General features: G+C 36.8%; 1 protein-coding gene across 1 annotated transcript in view; it reads right to left on the bottom strand.

Moving 5' to 3' along the window:
- Positions 1–1,416: 1,416 nt before the first annotated feature.
- Positions 1,417–27,077, bottom strand: part of LOC755122 (disintegrin and metalloproteinase domain-containing protein 10) — a 56,329-nt gene continuing 30,668 nt past the window's right edge. Inside the window, exons 3-14 of the mRNA XM_030972242.1 lie at positions 26,394–26,512; positions 18,043–18,314; positions 16,146–16,433; positions 14,893–15,076; positions 13,754–13,914; positions 12,752–12,926; positions 11,511–11,646; positions 9,179–9,274; positions 7,373–7,457; positions 6,343–6,457; positions 4,990–5,243; positions 1,417–4,153 (exon numbers count right to left, since the gene is read on the bottom strand). Coding sequence (XP_030828102.1) covers positions 3,956–4,153; positions 4,990–5,243; positions 6,343–6,457; positions 7,373–7,457; positions 9,179–9,274; positions 11,511–11,646; positions 12,752–12,926; positions 13,754–13,914; positions 14,893–15,076; positions 16,146–16,433; positions 18,043–18,314; positions 26,394–26,512 — 2,083 coding nt within the window. The 3' untranslated portion in view covers positions 1,417–3,955. The remainder of the gene's footprint in view (positions 4,154–4,989; positions 5,244–6,342; positions 6,458–7,372; positions 7,458–9,178; positions 9,275–11,510; positions 11,647–12,751; positions 12,927–13,753; positions 13,915–14,892; positions 15,077–16,145; positions 16,434–18,042; positions 18,315–26,393; positions 26,513–27,077) is intronic.

Below are 27,077 nucleotides of genomic sequence, written 5' to 3'. Positions count from 1 at the left end.
ACAATTACAAATATTACACACAATATCCTATTGATATACACGTAGACATGCAAGTGCCAGCCTCAGTATTAACATGCTATAAAAAGAGAATATCTGAACAAAACAAAAAATTATATCATTTGGTCTAAAGCTTGAAAATATACCACTGATTAGAAATTGTGTATTATAACTTTCTATGTCTTTTTCTGAACTATTGTGTCTTTTTTTATGTGAAACTCGTTTAACATACCTTAAAGGGATCCGGTAACTTTGTCTCAGATTCTGAAACAAAATTCTGGATTTAGCTCATGATGCAATGATAATTATAAACCTTTAGGTCAGTCAGGAACCCCATGACTTTTACAGGCCGATCGCCTGTCTGATTATCAAGATATTTATGATTGGAATTACAAATTTTGAAAACCGTTCGCCTGACGGTTTTCATAACACTACAGTCTATTGGGGAAAACGAGTATGGTAAAACCGGTCACTCAAAGAGCTCATGATGCAATGATAATTATAAACCTTTAGGTCAGTCAGGAACCCCATGACTTTTACAGGCCGATCGCCTGTCTGATTATCAAGATATTTATGATTGGAATTACAAATTTTGAAAACCGTTCGCCTGACGGTTTTCATAACACTACAGTCTATTGGGGAAAACGAGTATGGTAAAACCGGTCACTCAAAGATTTTTACTTTTTTGAGGCACTTCTTGACCATTTTGAAGCGCAATTTTTTTAGGGCTTCAATATTACACCATATTAAAGACACTGATAACACGTAGGGCCGTGTATCTCAGATTTAACATTGTTAAACGATCCCTTTAAGACTTATTGTTACTATGTATGAAAACTTTGATTGTGCAAGTTGAAAAAGGAGGATACAACAGAATTATGAAAAAACATAGAAGATGTTAAACGAGCAGAAGTAGGCAATTATAAGCCCAACTCTTGAAGAAAGAAATAAAATAATTAATCTATTGCATTCATCAAAAAGAGTCTTTATCAGACTAGAATAAAATGAAAAATTCATATATACACACATGAAATAGAAAATACATCAAGCTCTAAGGCTATCAAGTCTCAAAACATGATATACCCCTACATTGAACACAATTATCAGACATGCTACAACACTCATAGGTTTTTCAATGATTATTTCAATATATTTTTTAAATTACAAATTATTTCCTATCAACCAAATATATTATCTATTCTTTTTCTTGTTGTTAGGATAGCTGAAATGTATCTGATACCCCCCCCCCTTCTTCTTGGTTTTCTTTCAAACTGAATTAAGAAATCATTCTCTAACTTTGCTTACAAGTATGTTTATCATTCAATTTTTTGAATTTTGATAAGTTAAATGTTACTGCTATTGCAGTGACAGTGACTGTGACTAGTATAATTATATTGACTGCTATGAGAGGCATAGCTGTTTCTATAGGCTCAAGGGGACGTTACATCTTTATACCGACACGATTCTTTTGAACCACACATTATGGAATACAATTACAGGAAGAAAAGACAAGATGATATAGTCTTGGGCAATATTTATGCAAATACCAGCAAACACACACACCACAAATATAACAAGAGTTGATTCTATTATGAAAGAATATACGGTTTACAGATCATTGAAACAAGAAGATATATTTCAAAAGAAAACTTATTGTTTCTCCCAATGTTCAAAATACCATGCTCATGCAGTTAATGGGAACAATACGAATTAAGCTGTTTCATCTATTGCTAAGTTGGTTGCCAGACTACCACTAGACTATTGCTAGATCATGCCAAACATACAATGACTAGAACTAAATACAATTTTCTTTTTCATATTGGTAGTCTACTTGGTAGGATACTATTTGAATGGAAAAAAGAAGGAAAAAGTGCTGGGAAGGAGCTGTATTTTTACAGAAACTCTATTGCTCTCTCAATTCAACAATATATATATAAAAGTATGCTTTGATTTCATTTGGGACAGCAGTAAGAAAAAACTTGTGAATGCAACCACTTCCATGAAAAAGCATATATAAGAAAGAGCCACGTTTTGTCCATAATGATGGAAATATATGATTCGTGCTTCTATAGCTTAATAACAATGGTAATCATTGAAATGCGAAGGGAGAGAGAAAAAGAGAGAGAGAGAGAGAGAGAGAGAGAGAGAGAGAGAGAGAGAGAGAGAGGGGTGAGGGAGAGAGAGGAAGAGAAATTTGAAAGCTCCAGATATTCATATGTATACCAAATAACATTTTCTAGATATCTAGCAAATCATAAAATACCAATAAAAACTTGCAATGTATGTTTCTAAGTCTCTTCAATTCATTACAAACTACACAGTGGATAACATTTAATTTAAATTACATGATTAAGCTCTTACATAACTTAAGTACTTCAAACTCAATTGAGATGATGTAAAAATCATTGCAATGTACAAAATAAAATATATAGCAAAAAATACCTAAGACTCCTATTCATAGATATTCCAGTAATTCATGTCATAAACAAAATTAGTAAGTGCGTAAATAATGTCTCCACAGAAAAATGAGGAATAATTGTCACAAATCAAGCAGGCCTTCATTTTTTCACACTAGATTGTAATCAAATATCAAAAACTTTTTTTATAAAGGCCTATCACATTTAATAGATTTATAATCAATATATACCCAGTGTTTCAATTATTCACTTACATGACATGATTCCGCAGTTGTATGACAATTGAAACTTATACATAAGTTGATTACTTTGATAGACTTTGAGTATTAGTGAAGAAGCGATAATACTCTGGAAGTAGCATTTAATTAGAAATCAAACAAGGCTAGTTCTGTTTATATCTGAAAAATATCTACAGTTTAATAAAGTAATATGAAAAGTCAAATCTTTTGTACAAGAAAAGTGGAGGGTGGCAATCATACACTTTTTTTTATTTCATTTTATTTGGTTTTCTGAATATTCGCGTTGAGAATGCTTCGATTGTGGGTCACTGCATTTATTCATCAAAACCTCAACATTAATCCATGTTGTGCTAATGGGAAAGAAAAATCACTGCAGCCATAGTCTCTTTTAAATTGAAATTCTCTTATATCACCTGGAAAGTGTCATTAATTCTTGGGTGATAAAATGAATGATACATGTAGTATCCATTATTATCTGATCAGAGAGATAAGTATACCCACTGCTGAGGAGTCTGATCAACGGAACAGCATTCTCCAGCACACTACACGAGCAATGTAGATGTAATTCTTGACACTGGCCCCTTGTTAAGAGACTATGGTGGGGGTAAAACTCTGATAAAGAATGCATGCTAAACTCATCAATAAAAAGCTTATTTACGGGATTTATCACACTGTGAGATAACTTTCAAACCAATGCTGAGTGAGCAAAGAGTCGGCTCCTGTCTCAGCTCAGGACAAAAACCTACAGGTCACTAAAGGTTGAATCAATTAACCCCCTGAACAAGGGTTAAAGGTCATAAAAGGTCACCAACTATCCTTGAACAGTGAGTTAATGCCCTTTCGGCTCCAAACAAGACATCTCCAATGGGTTTGAACCAGACCATGCTACTGCTCAGCACTCGTCAAGTTATATAAAAGATAATCAATTTAGCAATGTACCCGAAGGAATGAAATATCACAACACATATTCCATCGTAAGATGATTTTGAGTATTAAAAATAACATTCCTCAGCACTACATCCTGACTTATGGATCCTGCTGAGTATCGTCGTAGAAGTAGAAGTAACAACAACACTTGTCATGAAATTTATATCAAACAGGTTTGTTGCTACGAAAGGGTATGGAAAATACTGCACACCCTGTGGATCAATCATTGATTTATCATTTAATTCTAAATCTTCAGGAGTATAAAACATTCATTCCTGAGCCCATAAGAAAAAGTTGTCTCTGATGAGTTAACCTACACCTAGAAATGAATGACGTAAAATTCTTGACTATTAAGTGCTCTATATTGCTGATGCGTTATGCCATTGGAATGTCGGAGTGAGCGGGTCGAGCCCCTTGTGAACGTCGTCGTCTCAGGGTGGCTGCCCCGGGTACACTACGAGCCTTAGGGAGGTTAGGGTTACTGCTTGGAGTGTGGACGCTGCAACATTTAATGAAGAGACCCATGAAGATGATGACTCCGAGGACAATCAGCACTGCAGCCCACCAGTTGGCCTGCAGAGAGAAAAAGAAGGAAAAAAAAGGAAGACGTGGACGTGATATTTTGTTCTCCTCATGTTCAGAACCAGAAGGAAGTTTAATAAAACGTTGCAATAAAGTATTTACGTAACACCCTAATGGCTCTTAACAGACGTATTGAGAAGTCGGAATTATGGGCTTTCAAAAAGTTTGGGACTGTCCATGCTTAACCATTATCACTGCCCAGAGAGAGAGTGAGAAAAAGGACGAAAATACTTGTTTGCAAATACAAGATAACAAGTATTCCACAATGTTGGTAAACATTTATAAGCCACAAAGCACATCTCCTTCATGTCCTTTATTCGGTTTTAGACTGTCTAGACGCACTAAGAAACTTACATCATTTCCACAAACTCTGTGATCTTGACTGACACTTTGCAGTACCCTAATGTAATTACCTGTAATATTCAAGGTATGAACATGTTATAATACTGCAAATTTGTCTAAACAAAACAAACTCCTTGACTGTTCGGAAACTCTGTGGGAGAATATATCGAAGGGTCAGTGACTCAAAGACATAACTCCATTAAGGCCATAAGTGGTTAATGTGTCACTGAGCACTTGGGCATTAAGGAGTTAAGTCTATGTTTCCCTAGCCATTGACTTCAATGGAGTGTTGGGTGGAGTTAAGTCTTTATGTTTCCTGGAAAGCCCATATTTACGTAACTCATATTTTTCTGAACATTTTGATATCAAATACTCATTTTGGCAAAATATGAAATTACGTCTTTGTGTCACTGAACCCTCGATATGAGTTAATGCCCTTTTGGTTCCAAACGGACATTCTTACCACTCAAACCATGAATATTTACCTGTATCCATGCGGCAATGTTGGAGTACAGTTCAGGGTTTAAGATTGCGTTGGTGAGTCTGGAGAGTGGGCCGTTGGAGTCCACGTTGCGACACTTATAGAAGACATCGCAGTAGCCTTGGTACTCGTTGCACGGAGCTCCCGGCATCTGATACAGGACCTTGACGTCGGTGGTGCCCTCTTGCGCATCCTTACCGTACATTCGGACATGGTCCTGCATCACACCAATGTCACGACTAGAGAGGCAGGTAGCAGCTGTAGGGATGAAGGGAGGGATCAACTTGAATCAGAAATTGTTACGACAGCATTGTAATCATTGAGACACATGGTTAGACCCTTCAATTACGTCCGAGTTGATTCAAAGATATTTTCAGGTCAAGGATAGTCTCTGAATTTTGTATTTTCTGATTAAATCCTTTCATCATCATCATTGGATGTTTGATGTCCTTAGTGGCCTTTCTCCAAGGCTCCTTGTCTTCAGCAACATTCTGGGTGAGGTCGGATACTCTCATGACTCTCTAAAAAGGGTCAATAACATTTAGTCCAAGTCCAAGATCACTATATATTATACAGATATTGACTGCCTAGAGGGGCAATATAACATTTGAGATCCTCGAGGGAGTTATATTTTTGACGAGGGACATTATATTTTTCAGAAGCGCGTAGCGCTGTGGAAAAATATAGTATTCCGACAAGCGAAAACAAATTTGTTGCAATTTCACCATTTTCACCACACTTTACATCATAAACGAGGGTCATTTTTTTTCGAATTTGTTTTCCCCTTGAAATTATTTTTTCTACATTTAATTTTTTTTTAACCGAAAAGTGCTTTTTTGGGGACAGAATTTTATTTTTTCGATTTTTTTTTTCCATAAGAATTTTGTTTCTTCATAGGATTTAATTTTTTCATTCTAAAATTTTGTTTGTCCTCGAGAAAAAAAAAAAAAAAAAAGGAAAACAATTTTGGGTCCCTAAAAAAAGGACCCTCCCCCCCCCCCCCCCCCCTCCTCCAAAAAAAAAAAATCAAACCAAGGCTATGTTATATAACAGATATTGACTGGCAGGGGGTATATATTTTCCCCGAAGCGCACAGCGCTGAGGGAAAATATGGTCACGAGGGAAAATATAACTCCCTTCAGCGGTCCAAATAATGTTATATTACACCCCCTGCCAGTCGATATCGTTATAATATTCACAGGTAATATAATTCATCTGTTCAGAGCCAGGAGGGTATTAACTCTGTGATAAAGGATGAGAGTTGAACGCTCTTCTGACTCTCAACAGACCACATGTAGAAAATGTTGACAATGAGCTTGCTAGTATGAAAGGAACGTTGTTCTCAAGTCCAACTTACAACTATTTGGATTCTGGCAGCAGAGATGGCATGCTTCATCGAGTTCAGTGTTTTCAGCATTAGCACAGAAACATTCTTCCAGACCAAATTTAGTGCAGATTGATTTCTGGCATTCCTGGCAGGATTAAAACAAGAAAAATATGATCAACAAATATCATAGGAATTATGGACGATTTTCGTTACTTGCATAGATTTGAATTCTTCAGTTTGCCCTTTTGTATCCTACATTTGTAAAATTAGTACCTCAATAAGTTGTACATATGAGTAAACTAATTTTTTAAATAAGAAATATTGGCATTCTGCCTGTACCTAAAGTACATCTCTAAGAACATTACGTTATTCACACTATAAAGGAATATGTATGTTTCTGTTTTTAATTAAATTTATTTGTTTATTTCTACATACTTTAGAATGTGGACAATATGTTGCTTGTTATTATCTATGAATGTAAGTTATGCACAATTCAACCTGTTTCAGTGCATGATTGTCTTTAGTAACTTTTTACTTGATACTTGAGGGTCTCTAATGGAGCAAATCGCAGTGAGCAATTAAGAACTTTTACTTGGATTTTTACTTTTTAATAACATGACTTATTAAAGCATAAAGCGCATTCAAGATCTGTGTAACATAACACAAAGATCACAGAGTACACATAGAGGCATTTAATGTAGCCACACTATTTTCACATGCCTCTGATTTTGCTGTGATGTTTCATTGTGAGGTGGTATACCTCATAAAGGAAGGCTAAACGATGGCAAAAGGGAGCAAACTGAAAATGGGAAACTTATCCCAGCTTCTTTGGCATAAAATTTGTCTTCTCTCATGAACACAAAGCATTTGTTGAAGTAATCCTCACAATGAATTCACATGCCATGTTTGAGTAAAAATCAAATTCATCAAACAGATTGTTAGGTTAAGGCCTTCATTTCAGCTCTGATTTTGCTGTGATATTTCATTTCGAGGTGGTATACCTCATGAAGGAAGGTTAAACGCTGGCAAAAGGGAGCAAACTGAAACATGAGAAACTTACCCCAGCTTCACAGACTTGTGTGTGCTCATTACACTCTGTACCATCAGCCTTAGGTTGAGAAGCAGGACAGCCTGCCATGTAACCAGTGAGGTAGGCAGTCAAGGAAAATATTCACATCACTGAATTAGTTAATTTAGATTTCTTGTTCTTCAGAAATCCCCTCAGTTTATTTGAAATTAGTTCTATCTTGCTTATGTATTTTTGGTATGAAATTAGTCTTCACTCATTAACACAAAACATTTGTTACATCTATACCCATTTACGCATAGTGCTGAGCAAGAATAGGCCCACATGCAGTATAAGCGCCCTAACCTGTACATGCACTACTACGCATCATGTACACGCATTAAAAAAAGCGTGCAATAGTACTAGAAACTATTGCAAGCTTTTTCATGAAAAAAAACGTGCAATAGTCTCAGTAAATGATTCACACGTGACCGCGCATGACCAATCATTTGATTAGGATCTAGGAGTGAGTTGTATAATATTCAAATGATACACAGCAGTGATGGCATTAGTAAGAATTACCCACACGAGGTACCTTCGGAACAGTCTAACACGCCTGAGGCAATAGCTGAGGGCATTTGGACTGTTTTAAAGGTAGTGTGGGTAATTTTACTAATGCCTGAACAAAATGATGTCTATTATTTGCTTTATAAGATTATCTGGGTATGCTTTATTTGTTTTATAAACTGATGTTTTATAACACGATTTTGATAATGACCAGTCATTACCATTGGATAATGACCCGTCATTATCCAAATTACACGTTAGGCAAAATAAATGCCTTGTCACATGTACGCTTTCAACCATTCATTTAATTAGGATACACATCATCATCTTATAATATGAAATAACTTATAATTGATCATAACTTGAAGTCGATTTTACACCTTAAAGCCCGTCTGCACTAGTTTGGCCAGGAGGGATTAGACCTCCCTGCATGGTCACTGACAGGTGGTTATCTCATCAAATCAGCGCTAACATAAGAAAAAGGGGACCATGGGGGACCATGTTTGAATAAAAATCAAATTCATCAAACGGGTCGTTAGATTGAAGGCGTTCATATCTTGATTCTCATACCCCCTCCACTTTCAGAGAATTAGAAAAGACAAAACTGAATCTTGCATGGTTTATAGAAGTCATCGGATAAGACAGAATAAAGTAATACTCAAACTGCCAAATTAAAACCATAATACTGTGAAAACTCTGAACTGTAGTCATTTTACATACACACTTGGGATTGAGATTTTGGCTGCTGTTCCTCAAAATCCCTGATGTGCTGGTATAAAATAACTTACAATTGATCATAATCTGTAGTCGATCGTACATCTTAAAGAGACGGTTGAATTCTGGGAAAAGGTGAACAATAATTTGTGAGCATTATCATTGTATTATGCAAGTGTGGAAGAACATATGTGTGGATAAAAATTATTCCCTGAAAAGCATGGCTTTTCAAATGCCTTAATATTCTAAATATGGCATTGTCATGTAACATCATAAAAATCAGGAAGGATTTTTATGCCACATGTCCGTGTAGTCCCATATACATCTTTCTGTGTTCAGTGCTTGTATCTTTACCAAGACTGGGCCAAATTTCTTATCATTTTGACGATTCCAGAACCTTGCAGTACACACCAATACTTAAATGCTAGATGATCAACCTTTTTTGATTGATTCCACACCGTTTTGTTCACAATGCAATCGCATGACCAGAACTCTACTTTATCTTTAAATATGAAGAGAGCATGAGTCACGTCTATGGGTTTCCAGGTAATACAAGAGATATATATTGGTAAAGGATATGTACAGTATGACGAAATACTGCATTCTGACTGAGCCCTGCACAATGTAACATTAGCAAACTGACAACCTAATGTACAGCATGGCCCTTGGGAAGGACTGCAAGATAAGAATGACCACACAAAAGAAAAAGAAAACACAAAACAAGGAGATTAGCAGCTGAATCTTCAAGGGATATATACTGGTAATAATAATAATAATAATAATAAGTGGTATTGATAAAGCGCTTTTCAACAATGTTTTAAAGGAGCTACACAAAGAAAAATTCAATACAACTGATAATTAGAACAAATTACATATGGATGGAAAGGTTTTCTCTTGAAAAACACGAATAATTTGCTGAGAAATCATAAAGATATCATGGAAAGGCGTAAAATGCAATTTTTCAAGACCCTTCTTACACCCCCGAACGCCCCTGAACGTAAGCCAAACACACGAGCGTAGCGAGCTCTGAATAGTGACGTCACACACTGGACACACAGCTCAGTACCCGCCGTCTACCAGAGTCGCGCGTGTATTAGTCTGCAGCTAGCCAGCCGTGTCCCGTGTGTGACGTCACAAATATTGATGCTCTACAAAGGACCGCTGAAGGCAGAAAATCTGGATCTCGAAACTAACATTTTTGAGAGAGAGTTGATTACTGCGGGCCCCAAACATATTTTGAAGAGGAGAGTTGTTGCATTTGATCAGTAAGGCTTCCCCTTCGCAATGATATGAGTTTTGCATCAATTAAAAACACTTTTCATTCTTTGTGTGTCTACTTTAAAGTGGCGTACAATAAAGAAAATGATAATGGAAACTTTTACAGACCATTATAATGCAACAGCAATTACTCACATAACTATACAGCTTAACACTGACAATGATCAAATTGCGTGTATAGAGAACTTAGCATTGAGTTTATACAGAGAGTTTTTAACATGGATTTGAAAGATGCAAGACATCTTCCCTGAAATGAGTTGGTAGCTGACTCACATGTGCAGTGGTGAATTTGACCCTTGCAATACTTTCCAAGCTTTGGCCAACTGGATACACAATTATCAAACAGCGCCCCCATTGGCAAGCCGCGATTGGCTAATCTTTCAGCTCCCGGGTCGACATCTTTCAACCAATGCACTGCAGCATAACGCTAGCCACCGATTGAAATGACCAAAGTGGTCGTAACTATGTAAATTCATTCAATGAGATTGATTGTTTTGATATCGGCGCAAATTTTTACCTCGGATAAGCTATTCGAACCTTCCCCACCAAAACTTCTGATTTATCACTAAATGCCCTTATTATCTCTCAGGGTATATAATAATGCCACAGCTGCTATTTTTTGTTCACTTTTTCCCATAATGAATCACATGAAATTAACTAAACACTGGTGTCGCTAGATGGCGCTGTAAATGAATCCACCGTACTGATTAATAAATCAGTTGATTGCCACAGTCTACTTTCATCACAGGCACGGTTTATATGTACAATACAATATACTTTAAACGATGTTGCAGGTAAAGGTTTTGAACAAAAGAGAGTATAGAGTTAAATCCTACATGCATTAAAATGTTTACAGGTTTATTCAAATACCTGCAGCTGTGAATGGGGGTGAAGTCCATTCTTATTTGTATTATTATTATTATTATTATTTTTTTTTTTGGGGGGGGGGGGGGTATTGTTAAAGGTGATACCACAGAAGGGTTTCTAGAACTTGTCTTCACAGGTCATTCAGAATCAATTACACATTCAACTCAAAAACATAATCATTTTAGATACACAGATAAGTACATAATCTATGGCTCTTTAGTTGCTGTTGTTTTAATCAGCGTTTCCAATTATCTTCCATATCAAAGGGATCATTAATAATATGAAAATGGAATCTAAGCCCTGAGATTATTTTGAAGCTTTCAACATATTTCCAACTGACTAAATATTGACTTCAGATATTTATTCAATTCAAGTTAGTTTATTCAAGCTGGAGCATAAACTGATAAAATGACAGATGAATGATCTATTACATTTGTGCCTCATATTACATGTTTCCTGTTCAATAATTGCTAATTACATCTTATATTATCATCTGAAGAATTATCTGTATTCATTACTATGTAAACAAAACGAATTATTATTTTATGATTTGTGGATAATAAAGCAGAATTTTAATGATGTAAAATACAGAGAGAGAGAGAGAGAGAGAGAGAGAGAGGGAGAGAGAGAGAGGGAGAGATAGAGAGAGAGGGGAGAGAGAGGAAGGAAGAGAAGAAGAGAGGAGAGGGGGAGGAGGAGGAGGAGGAGGAGGAGGAGGAGGAGGAGGAGGAGGAGGAGGAGGGAGAGAGAGAATGCCATTACTTACCTGCACTGCATTGCGTTTGGTGTTAGCATGCATGTAGCTGCTGTACAGCATTGGTCATCGCACTGGTCTTCATATCCACAATCACACTCCTCCTCTCCATCTACAATCAGATTGCCACAGATGGGAAGGTCGCTCCCTACACACACACAAGGATTGAAACAGTCATTTATTATTACATCTACAACTCTATACAGAAATGATGAATGGACGGAAGCCAGCAGTGGTAAAAAGATGGGAGACATAACAAGAAAATATGAAAAAATACAGATTGAAGCAGAGAGAAATGGGAAAAATGTCATTTATTACATCAACAATTCTTCAAAGAAATGATGAATGGAAGAAAGCCAGCAGTTGTAAAAAGATGGGAGAAATAATTAGAGAAGATAGAGAAAAAATACAGATTGATGCAGAGAGAAATTAGCTCATATCACCCAAAAGCCCTGAAACTGTTTGACAATAAGAAGGATGCAGGGCAGCACAAGTTAATTGCAAAATTATGCAATATAACATGGCCTTGTAGATAATACAATTATAACTGAGTGCAAGAAATATTCTTATCGTTGCCCTGTGAGAGGGGGAATGTAAAAGAATTGACATATATGGCCAATGTTACAATGATTTTCATTATGTTTATACAATTTGAAGAAAAGACCCAAGTCATCATGGTTTACCTTTTCAATAAACCGATGCCTGAAACCCGTAGGGCATCCTAATGCCTTGTCATGAGACAGTGTGGATTTTGAATAGACTTCGTACATACATAAACTAGGCTTGAGCAGGTCAGAAAGACTATAGAATTTCATTTTTTTTTCATTTTTTTTTCTGCATTGATCATTGGACTTTTTTTTCTCAAAAAAGTGAATTTCTCTGATTGTTTGTATTCTTTCGGGAACGTAAGTTCATGTTAGCGATCACGATCGTAAATTTCACCTCTTATAAAAGGGGAAATTCTTGGCATCTCTCTCACAGGCAAAAGCCATGTTTTAGGTACTGTATGTCACCGTCAGAGCCGAGTTGACAAACTGAAGCGACTCTTTATAGAATTGTTTATTAAACATATTCAGATTTTGGATCAGAAGTATGCATAAAGTATGAATATGTTATTAAACCCGTCTCCAAAGAAAAATGAGAGTAAATGGAAACGGATAACAATCAATGTAATTGGCAAGGGGGGGGGGGGGCTTGATGGAGATATTGATTCTTTAAAAAAATGTTCCTAAAGGTCAAGAAGAAGAACTTACGATCAAAACACCCTCCGTTCTCCCTGATGACGGCGGTCATGTTGGCGATACTGCAGTCTGAAAACTCATCATTGAAACGCTTATCTCCTGACGTAGCGCTGGCATACATGATGTAGTTACCATCGCTTCGTGTGTTAGGATTATCACCTGGCCGGCATCGTTCAGGGTAGTCATGCTGTCGGTACAATCACATTCATTCAATACATAAGCTTTCAGTTTTAATATCACCACTCCTTGGGGGGGGGGGGGTATACAAAGATCATAAGTTTGAACTTGTCTCTAAGTTGGACTTATCTGTTAACTATGATCTTTAATCTATGAACATATTTTGTAAAAGTCATTTGAAAAGGCATAAAATGTTGATTCAAATCATTCATATTTTCTATTATCAAGGAGATTTCATGTTCTTGATGTGGAATTTATAAAAACTCTAAAATACTTGACTTTCGCTTTTTTAAATATTTTATTTTAAGGCTACAAATGGCTCTCCATAATTGTTCAGTCCAACTAAGAGTTAAGTTTGACTTGGGATCTTTGCGAAACACCCACCCCCCCCCCCCCCAGGCTTTCCTATTTTATCTTCTGAAGCATATTCTATCTCACCGTGTTTCTCACAAATTTACATTTACATTTTCAATTGAAAAGTTGATCATAATCTGATTGTCCCTTTTTGAACGTAAAGGTTCTAGTATTTCTAACAAATAAAATTATACTTTAAATTTGATTTGATTAAATCTACAACCATACATTTTTTTATTATGTTTTTTATACAATGTTATGTATTCGGCCTATCACATCCTGAATCATGTGGATATGTAATTATATTATTTAAATCTTGAACATTCAGTGTAATTTTAGTTGGATTCTGTGAGAATTTATTTTCTATAGTTACCAGACCTCAAGTTTACCTTTAACCCGTGTTTGAAATTACGGTATACGAGTCAACACCCTTATAGCCCCATACAGATCATTTTGTTTTTGTTCCTGTCCAACGGTACTTACAGGAGAGCCAAAGTTGTGACCAAGCTCATGAGCGAATGTGATGTGTGAGACTTTGCTTGCTACAGTGGAACCATAGTTCTGGATGGTGACAACCCCGGTATTCAAACTCTGATAGACGCCTTGGAAATTAGAACTCTTCTCACAGATACCGCCAGATGTACCTTGATGGGGGAAAACAAAGATAGACAGACAGAAAAGAGAGAGAGAGAGACAGACAGAGAGAGGGAGGGAGGGACAGAGAGAGAGAGAGATAGAGAGACAGAGAGAGAGAGACAGAGAGAGACAGAGAGACAGAGAGACAGAGACAGAGAGAGATAGAGAGACAGAGAGAGAGACAGAGAGAGAGAGAGAGACAGGGAGAGAGAGAGAGAGAGAGAGAGAGCAGGAGAGAGAGGAGGAGGAGGAGAGAGAGAGAAAAGGAGGAGAGAGAGGGGGAGTGGGGAAGAATTGAGAGTTAGAAAAAAGAAAAGAGGTTTGGAGAAAGAAAGTAATGAATAAAAAAAAATTTAAGATGGCAAAATGTAATCTTCTGGATATCATGTAGCCAAGATGCCATAATAATACTTGACATAATCCATATTTGGTCAATCTAACAATAGAAGACAGAGAGATATAACATGCACATCAAGTAAACACTTCGCATCATGTGCTACCAGCTTCAGAAAAACTTGATCTAGAGTTTCATGTTTTTGGTCCTCAGGACTATCTTAGTTACATATGCCTTACCAAAACAAGTACAAAATGTTTGGTAATGCACATACTGTCAATTAGCATTTAGTTGTAATATAGACACAGTTACTATAATACAAACAATATTTTTGTTTTTCCACGGAAGTGTTTCACAGAGACTAAGATCAACTTTAAATTGGACTTAAATATGGCAGGCCGTTCATGCCACTGTTTGCTCTCACCATTGACTGGTATTGGTCTCTCAAAGGGACGTACAAATCATGGTCACAAATCTACAGAATTTACATTATTTGATAATTCATTATTGAAGGAAAAAATATTATCTAAAGATCGTAAAGTTGAGAGCAAACAGTGGCGTGAACGGCCTGCCATGTTTAAGTCCAACTTAAAGTCGATCTTAGTCTTTGTGAAACACTCCCCTGAGAAAGACAAGACAATTGCCGACTTACTTCCAGTAGAGCCAACCCAGGCCAAACCCAGAACACCTTCGTTGAAGTCTCGGTCTGCAAACAGGTAGGCTAGGCAGTATTCGTCGTGGTTCTGCAGTGAGTTGAGTTCCAGAAATTTCTCGACACCAATGTTAGGGAAGCGGAAGGGATTGGAAGCATCAGCTTGTTGGGTTGTACCATTAACCTAGAAAACAAAGATCAAGCACACATCTTTAATTTTTAAATAAATACATCTCCATATTCTTGGCATTTAGTTTATAAACTTTGGAGGAAAAAAATGAAAAGTTCCGGTGTAAATCACATCAATTTTTATTTGTTTCTAAAAATAGCTTAGGGCTCTGAAAAGTCCCAACTCCATCTATTGAGTTGTGATAAGTAGGATGTGTAATATTATCTGTCAGACATTATTTCAAGTTCAACAATCATTGAGTTTGAGAGAAAGTGAGAGGGAGGGAGGGAGTGATAGATAGGGAGGGAGGGATGCATGGTGAGAGGGAGAGAGAGAGAGAGGGAGGAATGGAAGGAGGGAGGGAGAGAAGGAGGGATGCATAGTGAGGAGGGAGAGAGAGAGATGGTGAGAGGGAGAGAGAGTGAGAGGGAGGAATGGAAGGAGGGAGGGAGAGAAGGAGGGATGGATGGTGAGGAGGGAGAGAGGGATGGTGAGAGGGAGAGAGAGTGAGAGGGAGGAATGGAAGGAGGAAGGGAGAGAAGGAGGGATGGATGATGGGGAGGGATGGATGGTGAGGAGGGAGAGAGGGATGGTGAGAGGGAGAGAGAGTGAGAGGAAGGAATGGAAGGAGGGAGAAAGAGAGGGAGGGAGGGAGGGAGGGAGGGAGGGATGGATGGTGAGGAGGGAGAGAGGGATGGTGAGAGGGAGAGAGAGTGAGAGGGAGGAATGGAAGGAGGAAGGGAGAGAAGGAGGGATGGATGGTGAGGAGGGAGAGAGGGATGGTGAGAGGGAGAGAGAGTGAGAAGGAGGAATGGAAGGAGGGAGAAAGAGAGGGAGGGAGGGAGGGAGGGAGGGAGAGAAGGAGGGATGGATGGTGAGGAGGGAGAGAGGGATGGTGAGAGGGAGAGAGAGTGAGAGGGAGGAATGGAAGGAGGGAGGGAGAGAAGGAGGGATGGATGGTGAGGAGGGAGAGAGGGATGGTGAGAGGGAGAGAGTGAGAGGGAGGAATGGAAGGAGGGAGAGAGAGAGAGGAAGGGAGGGAGGGAGGGAGGGAGGGAGAGAGAAATGGAATTCTATTACATACCCTGATTCTCTTGATAAAGAAATTGATGTCTCTGATAGTTTCGTAGTTTGGATGGGCAAATTCTGTGTCTATATAGATGGCGTTGATAGCTGAAACATGGTTGTTGAGGTTGAGAATGACCTCTGACACATCATTGGAGTAATGTGCCGTGTAGGTGTGGTCGGCCTGAAGATACAGACTGCAAGCTTTATTTTCACTGTTGTATACGGCACGTCTGGTCCGCTCGGGTGCTGTGTATTTGTTCTCTGAGGCTCCATGAGCGACGTTTTGCCAGTTGACGTTGGCTTCCTGGCGGGGTGCAACAAAAGTTGAAGTGACATGAGACTGAAATATGAAACAGGAGATCCTCTCTCACACGTATGGTATATTGTAGAATACAGTATTCAATTATTTTTTTAATAAATAATGTTGTATTCTTGGATCTCTTTATTTAATTTCTATGACATGTAGGTTTCTATGTCATTCAGTAGTACTACCATATTTGCCAGTGTAAAGGCCGCAGTATTTTTGGAAGAGAAAATATCAAAAAGTCGGGGGTGCGGCCTTTACGCCGAAACAGTAAAATCGCAAGTCAAAACAGCACGTCCATTATTTGTAGGCAACTTCATACAAAAAAATATATTAACAAAATTGACTTGAAAACACATCGGACAAGATCTAGTCTGAACCACGTCAGCAGCAAATTCGAAGAAGTTATCTTTTTAATCGTTGTGCAACCAAAGAAATTAGAAGAAAACTGACCAGAAACTCATACTAAAAATCGTACTTGTAAAAATGTCCTTAGACAGCGCATGGCCCAGTAACCAAAATCATACCTCGCTCACACACTCTGTGGTGGGGAGCTACGGGGCTGGGAGTTGCTAACAAATCCAACGCATCTTCGGAGATTCACAGCGCGCAATCGTCGGTGTTCTTAACTTTTCAGTAAGATAATTCTGATTTATAATTGAGACTATCTAATTAATTAAAGCGACAAACTAACCTCGGTAGATCTCTAATAACAATACAAAAACTTGTTTATTTTCTCCATTAGGCGGTACGATAGGGGTAAGACCGGATAACATTATATGGCCACAGCTTGGTTATGGCAGGATTATATTAGTGCCGACTCACTGCATGCAAGCTAAAGATGGCCATTCAGGTTTCTGTATGCATGCGAAGCGCCCTCTAGTGTCCAATGAATGTGCTAATCTGCCTAAAAATTGATGAAGATTTGCTAAATTACGATCATTTTTTAGGTAAACTTCCTGTAAATTTATAAATGATTGATAATTTTGGTATTAGTTTGTAGGAAAAATAGAGTTCTACAAGAAAATTACGATTATTTTCTTTGGTTTTTTTTTTCCTTTTTTTTTCTCTCTACGAAATGTCAAAGTTGGGGGTGCGGCCTACGCGGAGGTGCGGCCTTATCGCCGGTAAATACGGTATTCATTGCCAAGTTGCTTCTTTTCAAAGCCATCACCAAGTTCTGACAGGAATAAGGAGATATGAATGAAAGACATGTACGTCTGAATTACTGCAATAGTCACTAGTAATGGCAATGTTTCTTGTTTACCCAGGGTAGCCTCATAGGGGATAATACTACTCCCCGCCCCCCCCCCCCCCACTCCTGAAAAGTCTTGAACTTGTATAGTTACCTGGCTTTAACTAAGCTATCAAGATGAATAAGGTGCTAAAGCATTCAAAGAATTTCTTCCTGATGGATACATAATTACTTCACCTGGGTATAGAGAGGCAAATGTAGATTAATGTCAAAACATTAACTGCCATGGGGGGACTTGAACTGTAAGCCATGTGATCCACAATCTGGTGACGTAACCACTATGCCATCACGCTTCTACAGTAATATGCAGGGTAGTAACTACTTATGACAGAATAATGCGAATCATGTTTGTACCCTTTTCTCTCTCTTATTGTCGTTGTCGACTCTGGAGTTCTGGATCTTATTCATCCATTTAGACACCCGATCATTAAGGCCACACCCTCCATTATCAGGGTGTGTCACGTCAGAGGCTTTGTAGATGACCGAATGAGATTCTGCGTCCGGGAGACTGGCTTCATCCAGGTGGTACTTGGCTTGTTCTATATGATACTCATCATCCTCGTCATAGATGACACCTTGGAACATGCCATTGGTGATACCTCCATGAACCTTACTCTTGGGCTTATCTGAAAGAGATCATACACAAAACTTAAGGTTAAAGCCTATCTGCACTAGTTTGGCCATGGTCACTGGCAGGTGGTTATCTCATCAAATCAGCTCTCAATTTACATAAGAAAAAGTGGACCATGGGGAATCAACGGGTACCACTTAGGCATTGTTTGCTATATAGAGGGCGCAAGTAGCTACAAGTAGTGCACTCCTGCTTTAAATGAAGGGCGGAGTGCAGTTCTAAAATCATTTCACTATTTGTATAGTCCTTTTCTATTTCATATTATAGTTTTGCTCTCTCATTATCACATTGTTTGTAATACATATATGTATGGGTCCTCCTCTTCCCTGAGGATGAAAAAGTAAAATCAACTGTGTTTATACAAGAAGGTAAATCATATACGCTGAAAAGGTCAAAGGAATGAAAGAACAATTATGATTTAGTAAATTATAAACACAGCTACATTGTATTTTTGCAACAATTGTATCAATTGATGATGAAAAATTCAATTAAATCAACTACCCTCATGTACATACATTAAACATTTTTCATGTATCGATCTCCAACAAAGAAAAAACTATTCTTAATCTTTTATTTTTAATGAGAAGTCTAAATCAGTGTGAAATGTACACATTCTTTGATAAAACAAGGAAATAAATCCTGAACTATATATATAATAATATTTCCTATCAATTTCTAAGAAAATAATCAATTAATATGAGTCATACTTGGAGACAAAGCCTATCAGAGAGTATATTAATGACCTCATTCCCTGCAGGGCCTTCCAAAGAGGATTCAATCTAAATCCACATCATCCAAAGAATAGTATGATAGAGTGACATTTAGTGGCTCGGCACAGCACTTAACTTAATAACACATGCACTTTAGGCAAGGGATATCATCCGAGATGCGCCACATTTGTGGAAGAAATCCAAACAAATTGGAAGGGACCTTTTTTCCTCCCCAATCTAAAAAGCCACTGACAGTTACTAAAGAGTAGGCCATCATTGCATGCAATACATGTAGTTCACTTTGTAGCAAACTCTATATAAGAGCATGTCACTAAAAACTATTTATGGTTGACCAACAACAAAAAAGTATATAAAAAAGTATCTCTTTAATAATATGTGACTTTTTTTAATCAAAGGAAGGGATAGGTTTAGAAACAAATATCGCATTAGTCATGTTTTCATGTGTGTTTTGATATGAAAACAATTTGCAGACAAATGATAATGATAGCATAATATGTAACTGATGATTGACATCTCAAAATCAATTCAGATAAAAGGATGAGAATACATGTAGCTAGTTAAAAATGCGGGGGAGAGAAAGAGAGGGGGGTAAGGAGGGAGAAGTGAACAACAGTAGAGACAGAGAAGAGACAGGGGAGGGGAGGGAGGAGAGGGAGGGGAGGAAAGGGGGAAAGAGGTGTGCTTGAAAAGCATTGTTTGCTTGAATGTTTTAAATCATGATTTCAACTGTAATTCCCAAATCACAAACAACTACATGTATGTATTGTTGTGGTGTAATGTGTCATTCAGGTTCCGTCATAAAAACCTCTATCCTTCACGGTGACTACACCCAGGAAATGCTTTGAAACCGACCTCACTATAAACATGGCTAGGCCAAACAATGCAGTCAACACAGTAAATGCCATAACAGTGGAACAACCGACCAGTATACAACAAGTACATTAAACACCAAAATTATTCAATAATTTGTAATTTTGTAAGTACCGGTATGTGAATAATTGATTCATCTCGATTTATGTTTCGTGAGAATGTGACATATTGAAGCTCACATCTAAAAATTATTTGACAGAGGCTCTACATCTAGTCCACGCTCCATTCTAGAGTTAAAAATACACACACACACAAATCAAATTTACAAATTTATTTGTTTTAAAAATCAAAATATAGTCTCAAATCCTTCATTTTAAAAGAAAATTTCTAAAGACACTATAATAACTAGATGGAACTTCGACTGCACGCAGTCGAAAATGATGCCTCTGTCATAGAGCAATAGAGCAAAACAAAAGAAATTTTTCAAATTCAATTTCAATTGTAATCCATTAACAGGTTCTCAGAATATCGTGATTGCAAGCAATTTCTCATATACATACATGACCCTTTGATCTTTGACCTCATGACCCTAAAATCTACTCAGTTCATTGGTTCTGCAAGATGTCCTGAGTTAAATAGTAATCCATCTGTCAGTTTTAATGAGAATGCGTTCACAAGCTATTTTTGCATACATAATGAGCCCATGACCTTTGAACTTTGACCTCATGACCCAAGAATCTACTCAGGTCATTGGCTCTGCAAGATACATACATGATCTAAGTTTGGCCCACTTTGGCGGGAATCCATCAATCTGTTCTAATGATAATGTGATCACAAGCTATTTTTGCATACATAATGAGCCGCATGACCTTTGACCTTGACCTCATGACCCCAAAATCTAATCAATTTATCGGATCTGCAAGTAACATACATGACTAAAGTTTGGCAGGAATCCATCAATCGGTTCTTCAGAAAACGTGATCACGAGAATGGGAAGTACGGACCTACGGACGGACGGACGGATAACCCGAAAACATAATGCCTCCGGATACTTCGTAACGGAGGCATAAAAATGTTTGTATGAGCTACAATGTACATGTACATTGGCATGGCCACAATTCTCCAAGAAAGTTGACAAACCATGGACATAATTATTGTGATGTAATACTTTATAGCCCTGCCAAAATGCAATGCATGAGTAATATTTTCTATTGTCTATGGTTAAATACCATGAGTACTGCATACATGTACATGTATAAAATTCAGAATGTTAAATCAGATATATTTACATGTACATGTACATACATTTGAGGAAGGGAAAATAACAAAAGTCATTAATTTTTTTTTTATAAAGACCCGTATTCCCATCTAGCATACAGCAGGTACATGTAATAGGACCTATAAAGTCTCAAGAAGAAAGAGGAAGATAAATTTTGTTTACCGGTATATCGCAGGTCCGATTTCTGAATACTAATAAGCCCATTCTCTTTGATCCCGCGCCATGCACCAAAGCGGGAGAACATGTTTTCTTCCTTGAGGCAACAGAATTATTGAGATGAACTTCTCCAGAGGGTATTGCATAATGAAAACGATCCTGCTTTCTTTTATCTGCCGGTATCAAGTGCGGCAGAGTACTTTGGAGTAAATTAGTCTTGTACCATGACAACGCAAAAGGAAGATATGTACTGTATCTCTGCAACTTATTCAAAACAATTTACATATAAACCTTGTAGTTTTCCTCTAGATTTGAGTGAGAACTCAATATAATTTTGTCATCTGCATAATGTGAAATTTTGTGATTTACATCCACTGAAGAATGATCACAGAAAAGTGATCCCATGACACGTGTAACCAGAAATATTATCTGTTTAGATATGAATGATAACTAATTTTAATAATCGATTTATTCTTTAATCTTTATGTTACTTTATCCAGTGAAAGTATGCAAACATGAGATCTAAATTATTTATGTCAACTTGAAATAGGACCTTTAAAATACTCAATTAATGTTACATTTCTATTTATTTCCTCCCCTTCCTCTAAGTGAGATAATATGTATAACATGCAAATTAGAAATTAAAAAATAGATACATTGTATAATTAGGCTTAAATGTATGGCTAAGTACAATCCCCAACCCTTCACTATAAAATAGGGACTCTGGCTCTTCCTTGTCACCTGTCTTTGCTCCAGTGATCTCAAGGCAGCAGACAGCAAGAAGCTGTGTGAATAATCACTTGGCTTGAGAAAGGTCACAGGAGTGGACCAACGCTTGCCTACTGTGTTAAAGGTAAGGACCAGTATTGGAAACGCCCCAATTTCAAAAAACGAAATGGAAGCTCTCATTACCAATCATGTGAAAGAATATGTTTTGACTAATACATGATGATCAAAAATTTGCCGGGAAACCGCCTACTAATTCATATATTTGGTAAATTTGTTTCTCTCATGGTCTGTGAGAGATATAGGGTAGTCCCATATACATCTTTCTGCGTATAGTGCTTGTAACTTTACAAAGAATGGGCCAAATTTCTTATCATTTTGATGATTCCAGAACCTTGCAGAGGCTAGATGCTAGATGATCAACCTTTTCTGATCGATTCCACAACGTTTCTTTCACAATGCAATTGCATGACCATAACTGGTCTTTACCTTTAAGGTTGGTATACCGGTAAGCTTAAACTACATGTACATGTAAAGTACAATCCCACTTACCTATATATCTTTCAAAAATTCAATGAAGTTATGTATTTTTGTTATTTTCTCCTGATTTTGACTACCAGTACTGGTACCGGTAAAAGAAAGGCTGCTTGATCATCAGTGTCAACAAAAGCTGGGAATTTTGTGGTTGGTAGTTCATGGATATGATCAATAATAGTATCCTGTTTACTTCCCCTGGTACGTGTATCTTAATTCACATTTTGTGAAAAGCTACTGTAATTCAAATTGTAGCCTTCTGTAGTAGCCAAAGTTAATAACCACAATGACTTCATGTGAAGTAGCACATATACATTTATCCAGTGTGTAGTATTTGGTGTATTATTTTTGTGCATCACGCATTAAAGTTACATGTAATGGGTGATACTGTGTATGAAACTAGGATTTTGGTGAAATTTCAGGTTTCATATGTTAATTAGTATAATTACTAAATATTTTGTCACATTTTAACAGATGTCTTTACTTATAAAGCTACACAGTATGGTAATGACATAAAGTGACCCACGTTATTATGAAATCTGACAAAATGTTCATACTAAAATATATTTTGTATGATTTTAGTAGAATATATATGTATAATAAAAGTAAGAATAAAAAGCAAAGGAAAGGAGAGAGAGAGAAAAAACATATGCCCCACAAAGAGAGAGAGAGAGAGAGAGAGAGAAAAAAAACATATGCCCCACAAAGAGAGAGAGAGAGAGAGAGAGAGAGAGAGAGAGAGAGAACGACCCCCCCCCCCCCCCCCCCCCAACTTCATGGCCAAACAATATACATGTATTATTCAAAATCATAACCTGCACTTACAAATTACCTCACATGTAGCCTAAAATCATCCCTTGCCAATTATTAGTTTATTTTTCTCTGTAAAACTATTGAATACCAGTAATATTTCAACTCTCTAGATGGTTTAATATTAGAACTTGCAGTTGCTTTTAGTTTGAGGGACATACATGTACACAACATTATGTTTCTAACTTCCTAGCCATCTTTGTACGAGTTGCTCTTTTGATGAATGCATTCAGGTGTGTCTTCCAGACCTCACCATACAACAGGTAGTCCTGCATGAGATCTCACAATACAATTACAATTTGTTTACCGTGAACTCAAACAGAATAAAATGTACAGCCAGATGTACAAAGAACGTGTACATGCATAGACATTTAGAGGCACCAAGGAGTTGTAAAATAACTCCTTGGAGGCACTGGCGACAAATCAGCCCGCTCAGCACGTCATTGATTTGCTTCTCGGATGAGATAAGAATCACTGTCGAAACTGTGGGTGACTCAAAGGGGAAATAAGACTTGAAAGACGGCATCCATCCCAATATGCCAACAAAAAGGCAAGGTCAATCCAGAATTTTTTCTGAAAAACACTATCTATTGTGCACGTTGAGCTACACTGTCACAGCTATAAATAGATGTAATGGTTTTTTTATTGATTCAAATGAGACAGGCTACACAATACAGGCCTTTAATATGTCATGTACCGGTACTTATTTTTGTGACATTTTGGTTATTCATGTATTTTAACTGTTTACTCATGAAATTTTACATAAAAATTGGTACAGAAGCACTGAAAAAATACAGTCTTACAAAGCTTGACAAAGGCCTACATGTGTGTGTACATTGCACACATAAATGCATGCCTATGATTTTTTTTATCTATAGACTCTATCAAAAAGGTATCACCCAACCCCAGAAAACAAAAAGAAGAAATAATGGTTACATTATGTTTTCTACACTTTCAAGAAGCTGCAATCAAAATTCTTTCAATGCAAAGATCAAAAGATATTGGAGTAGAACATACTGTACACAAACAAGGCCCTCGCGTACACAGATAATGCGTGGCGCGAAATTGTGAAAAATCTGAATATTTCGGATTTTCAGGTCCTAGAAATCCCCCAAAACAGAATATTCTGAATTATTCGTAAGGGTTGGCAGGTATGGTATTGTGTGCTTAGCGCAGCGCAGCGGCCTAGTCTGTGTGTGTGTTGACCTCAAATCAAACTTTCATTGACTGGTGTATAAATTTCATTTTGAGACAGAGAATTTATTTTACTCGAATATAAAGTAAAATACTTGCAGAAATTTGAGTAGACCTACTGCAATTTGTGTGAACATAAGAAAATGCAATATTTTGTTTAATATAAGGAAAATAATTACAGCTTTAAAAAATCCAAACAACTAGGATTCTCATTTTGTTTTCTTCGTAACATTGGATAACAAATTTCACAAATTCCAACATAGACAGATAGAATAACATTGATAATTTAGATTATTTAGTGCAAGGGTAAATATGACAATAGCCCGGAATATAATACCATGATAAAAATTCATTAAATTACTTGTGATACTTGTAAAAAAAAAAAAAAAAAATAATAATTAAAAAAAAAAAAATATATATATATATATATTTTTTTTTTTTTTTGGGGGGGGGGTCAAATTTTCCCCTCGGGTTGCGCCACACGTTTTTAATTTCTTGGCGAGAGGCCTGCCTGTACACAAGAGAATAGTTTAAAACTTCTACATTTAAACCCCCACACTTTGATTTTGATTTTTGGTCACGTGATGCAGGGGTACCCCATCTCTGTGCATCGCTATTGACTATGGATGTACATTGTACTGCGAAACCTGTCTATAAAGACCACCCAAGGGAGACAAGAAAGTGGTCTCTATAGGCAGGTCTTTTTGCACAGGTTCCCATAGTACATGTTTCAATGATGTATGTGGTTCTTCTTTACATACATTGTTATTCGCTACATGTAGGTATATTCCGTGACTGGCTTGTTTATTCACAGTTAAAGAGGAAGTCTTCCCCAATAATTATCCGCTATTTACTCTGTAATACAATCGTAGACTCAAAGTGATATTAATAACAATAGGTAAACCATGCCCTGAAGCAAGGCCATTTTATACTTGATATCACATAAACATTATTTAGTAAAGTGTTTAGTTTCATATAACATTAGAAAGGGAAAGGGGTTTGCCTGGTTTCAGGACTAGTTTCTGATTCCATGTAATGAGCTTCCTGCTGTATCAAGACAATTTCAAACATGATTCTAAAAGAAGGTACTATTATATAGACGGTTTAATTCTTCAATTGGTATTACTATTTGAACTAGTCAACTAGATACTAGTTTTAAAAGAAAAATTATTGCAAGGCTTTCAATAGCATTCATTACCTATTAAAATGAAATATCTTAAGGTGATTGGATAAAGGGGAATTGAGATTTAGTTATTTCTATTGCTAAACACTCTTCTTTTCAGATTTGAAGAGACAGTAATACATTACCATGCTAGCACCCATGGTCAGATGCAGCAGTTGGACGAAACTTGAAAGATCTCCAGGTCAGAGACTCACAAATCAAGACAAACTAAAAAAAACACTGCAATGTTAAAATATGAACAAATTTTATTTTCTTTTTAATATGTGTATTAAATTTTATATAACACTCTTTGTTATTAAAGTGCCTAGTTACAAATTATTTCATTCACCTGCTACGAATAATTGTGTTTCAGTAGTCAGAATGCGAATTGCATACACATGTATTCTGTGTTGTTAGGTAGGAAAAGTCATAATGTTTCTCCTACCTAGCACCAATTAATAAATGCAATTCATATTCTGACTGTTGAAATACTTTTATTTGTACCAGGTGAATGAAATAATTAGTAACATGAAACTTTAAAAAACAAAGATTTATGCATCACATTTGATCACATTACGAGAATGGTCTATTGAAAGGAGAGAGTATATTCCCCCCCCCCCCCTCTTCACCGACTGGAATGACAAATACACATGAAGCAAGTCATAGCCTTACCTTTTAAGTTTCCAATATAGAGGAAATCTGGTTTGTAGGGTGCAGCACCATCATCTGTTTCTAGTATGAGATTATGAGCTATGTATGGAGCTCCTTGACGAAGCCTCAGTTGAAAAGGTCTAGAAAGAAGAAAAAAAGTGGGAAAATATTGGCATTGAGCATCAGATAGATGAGATGTCATATATATTGTATGCAACAGTTGCAACTATGTAATCTATCAATAGAAAATATATTTCTTGACAAGGAGTATCAAAGGAAAGAACAGAAATCATATTTTTATAAAGACTTTATTTAGTTTATTATATATTTTGTATTAAACACAATTTGCACAACGAGACAGGCATCATATCAAAGAACAAAACCCACATTTTACCACAGAAAGAACAAAAATTCACACTTAGAACATAGATTGTAAGGAAAAGTGTAATGGTTCTGTTTACTTTTATTTTATAACACAATAAATTAAATTTTATCTTTGAAGTTTGAATTTTTTGAAATACTTGGAACCCAACAAAAAATTCACACTTAGAACATAGATTGTTAGGAAAAGTGTAATGGTTCTGTTTACTGTTATTTTATAACACAATAAATTAAATTTTATCTTTGAAGTTTGAATTTTTTGAAATACTTGGAAACAACAAAAAATTCACACTTAGAACATAGATTGTAAGGAAAAGTGTAATG

This window comes from Strongylocentrotus purpuratus, unplaced genomic scaffold (assembly GCF_000002235.5).
Source record: "Strongylocentrotus purpuratus isolate Spur 01 unplaced genomic scaffold, Spur_5.0 spur5_scaffold_6, whole genome shotgun sequence".
Lineage (NCBI taxonomy): Eukaryota > Metazoa > Echinodermata > Echinoidea > Camarodonta > Strongylocentrotidae > Strongylocentrotus > Strongylocentrotus purpuratus.
The sequence above is the reverse complement of the archived record's forward strand: the minus strand, read 5'-3'. Positions and strand labels throughout refer to the sequence as shown.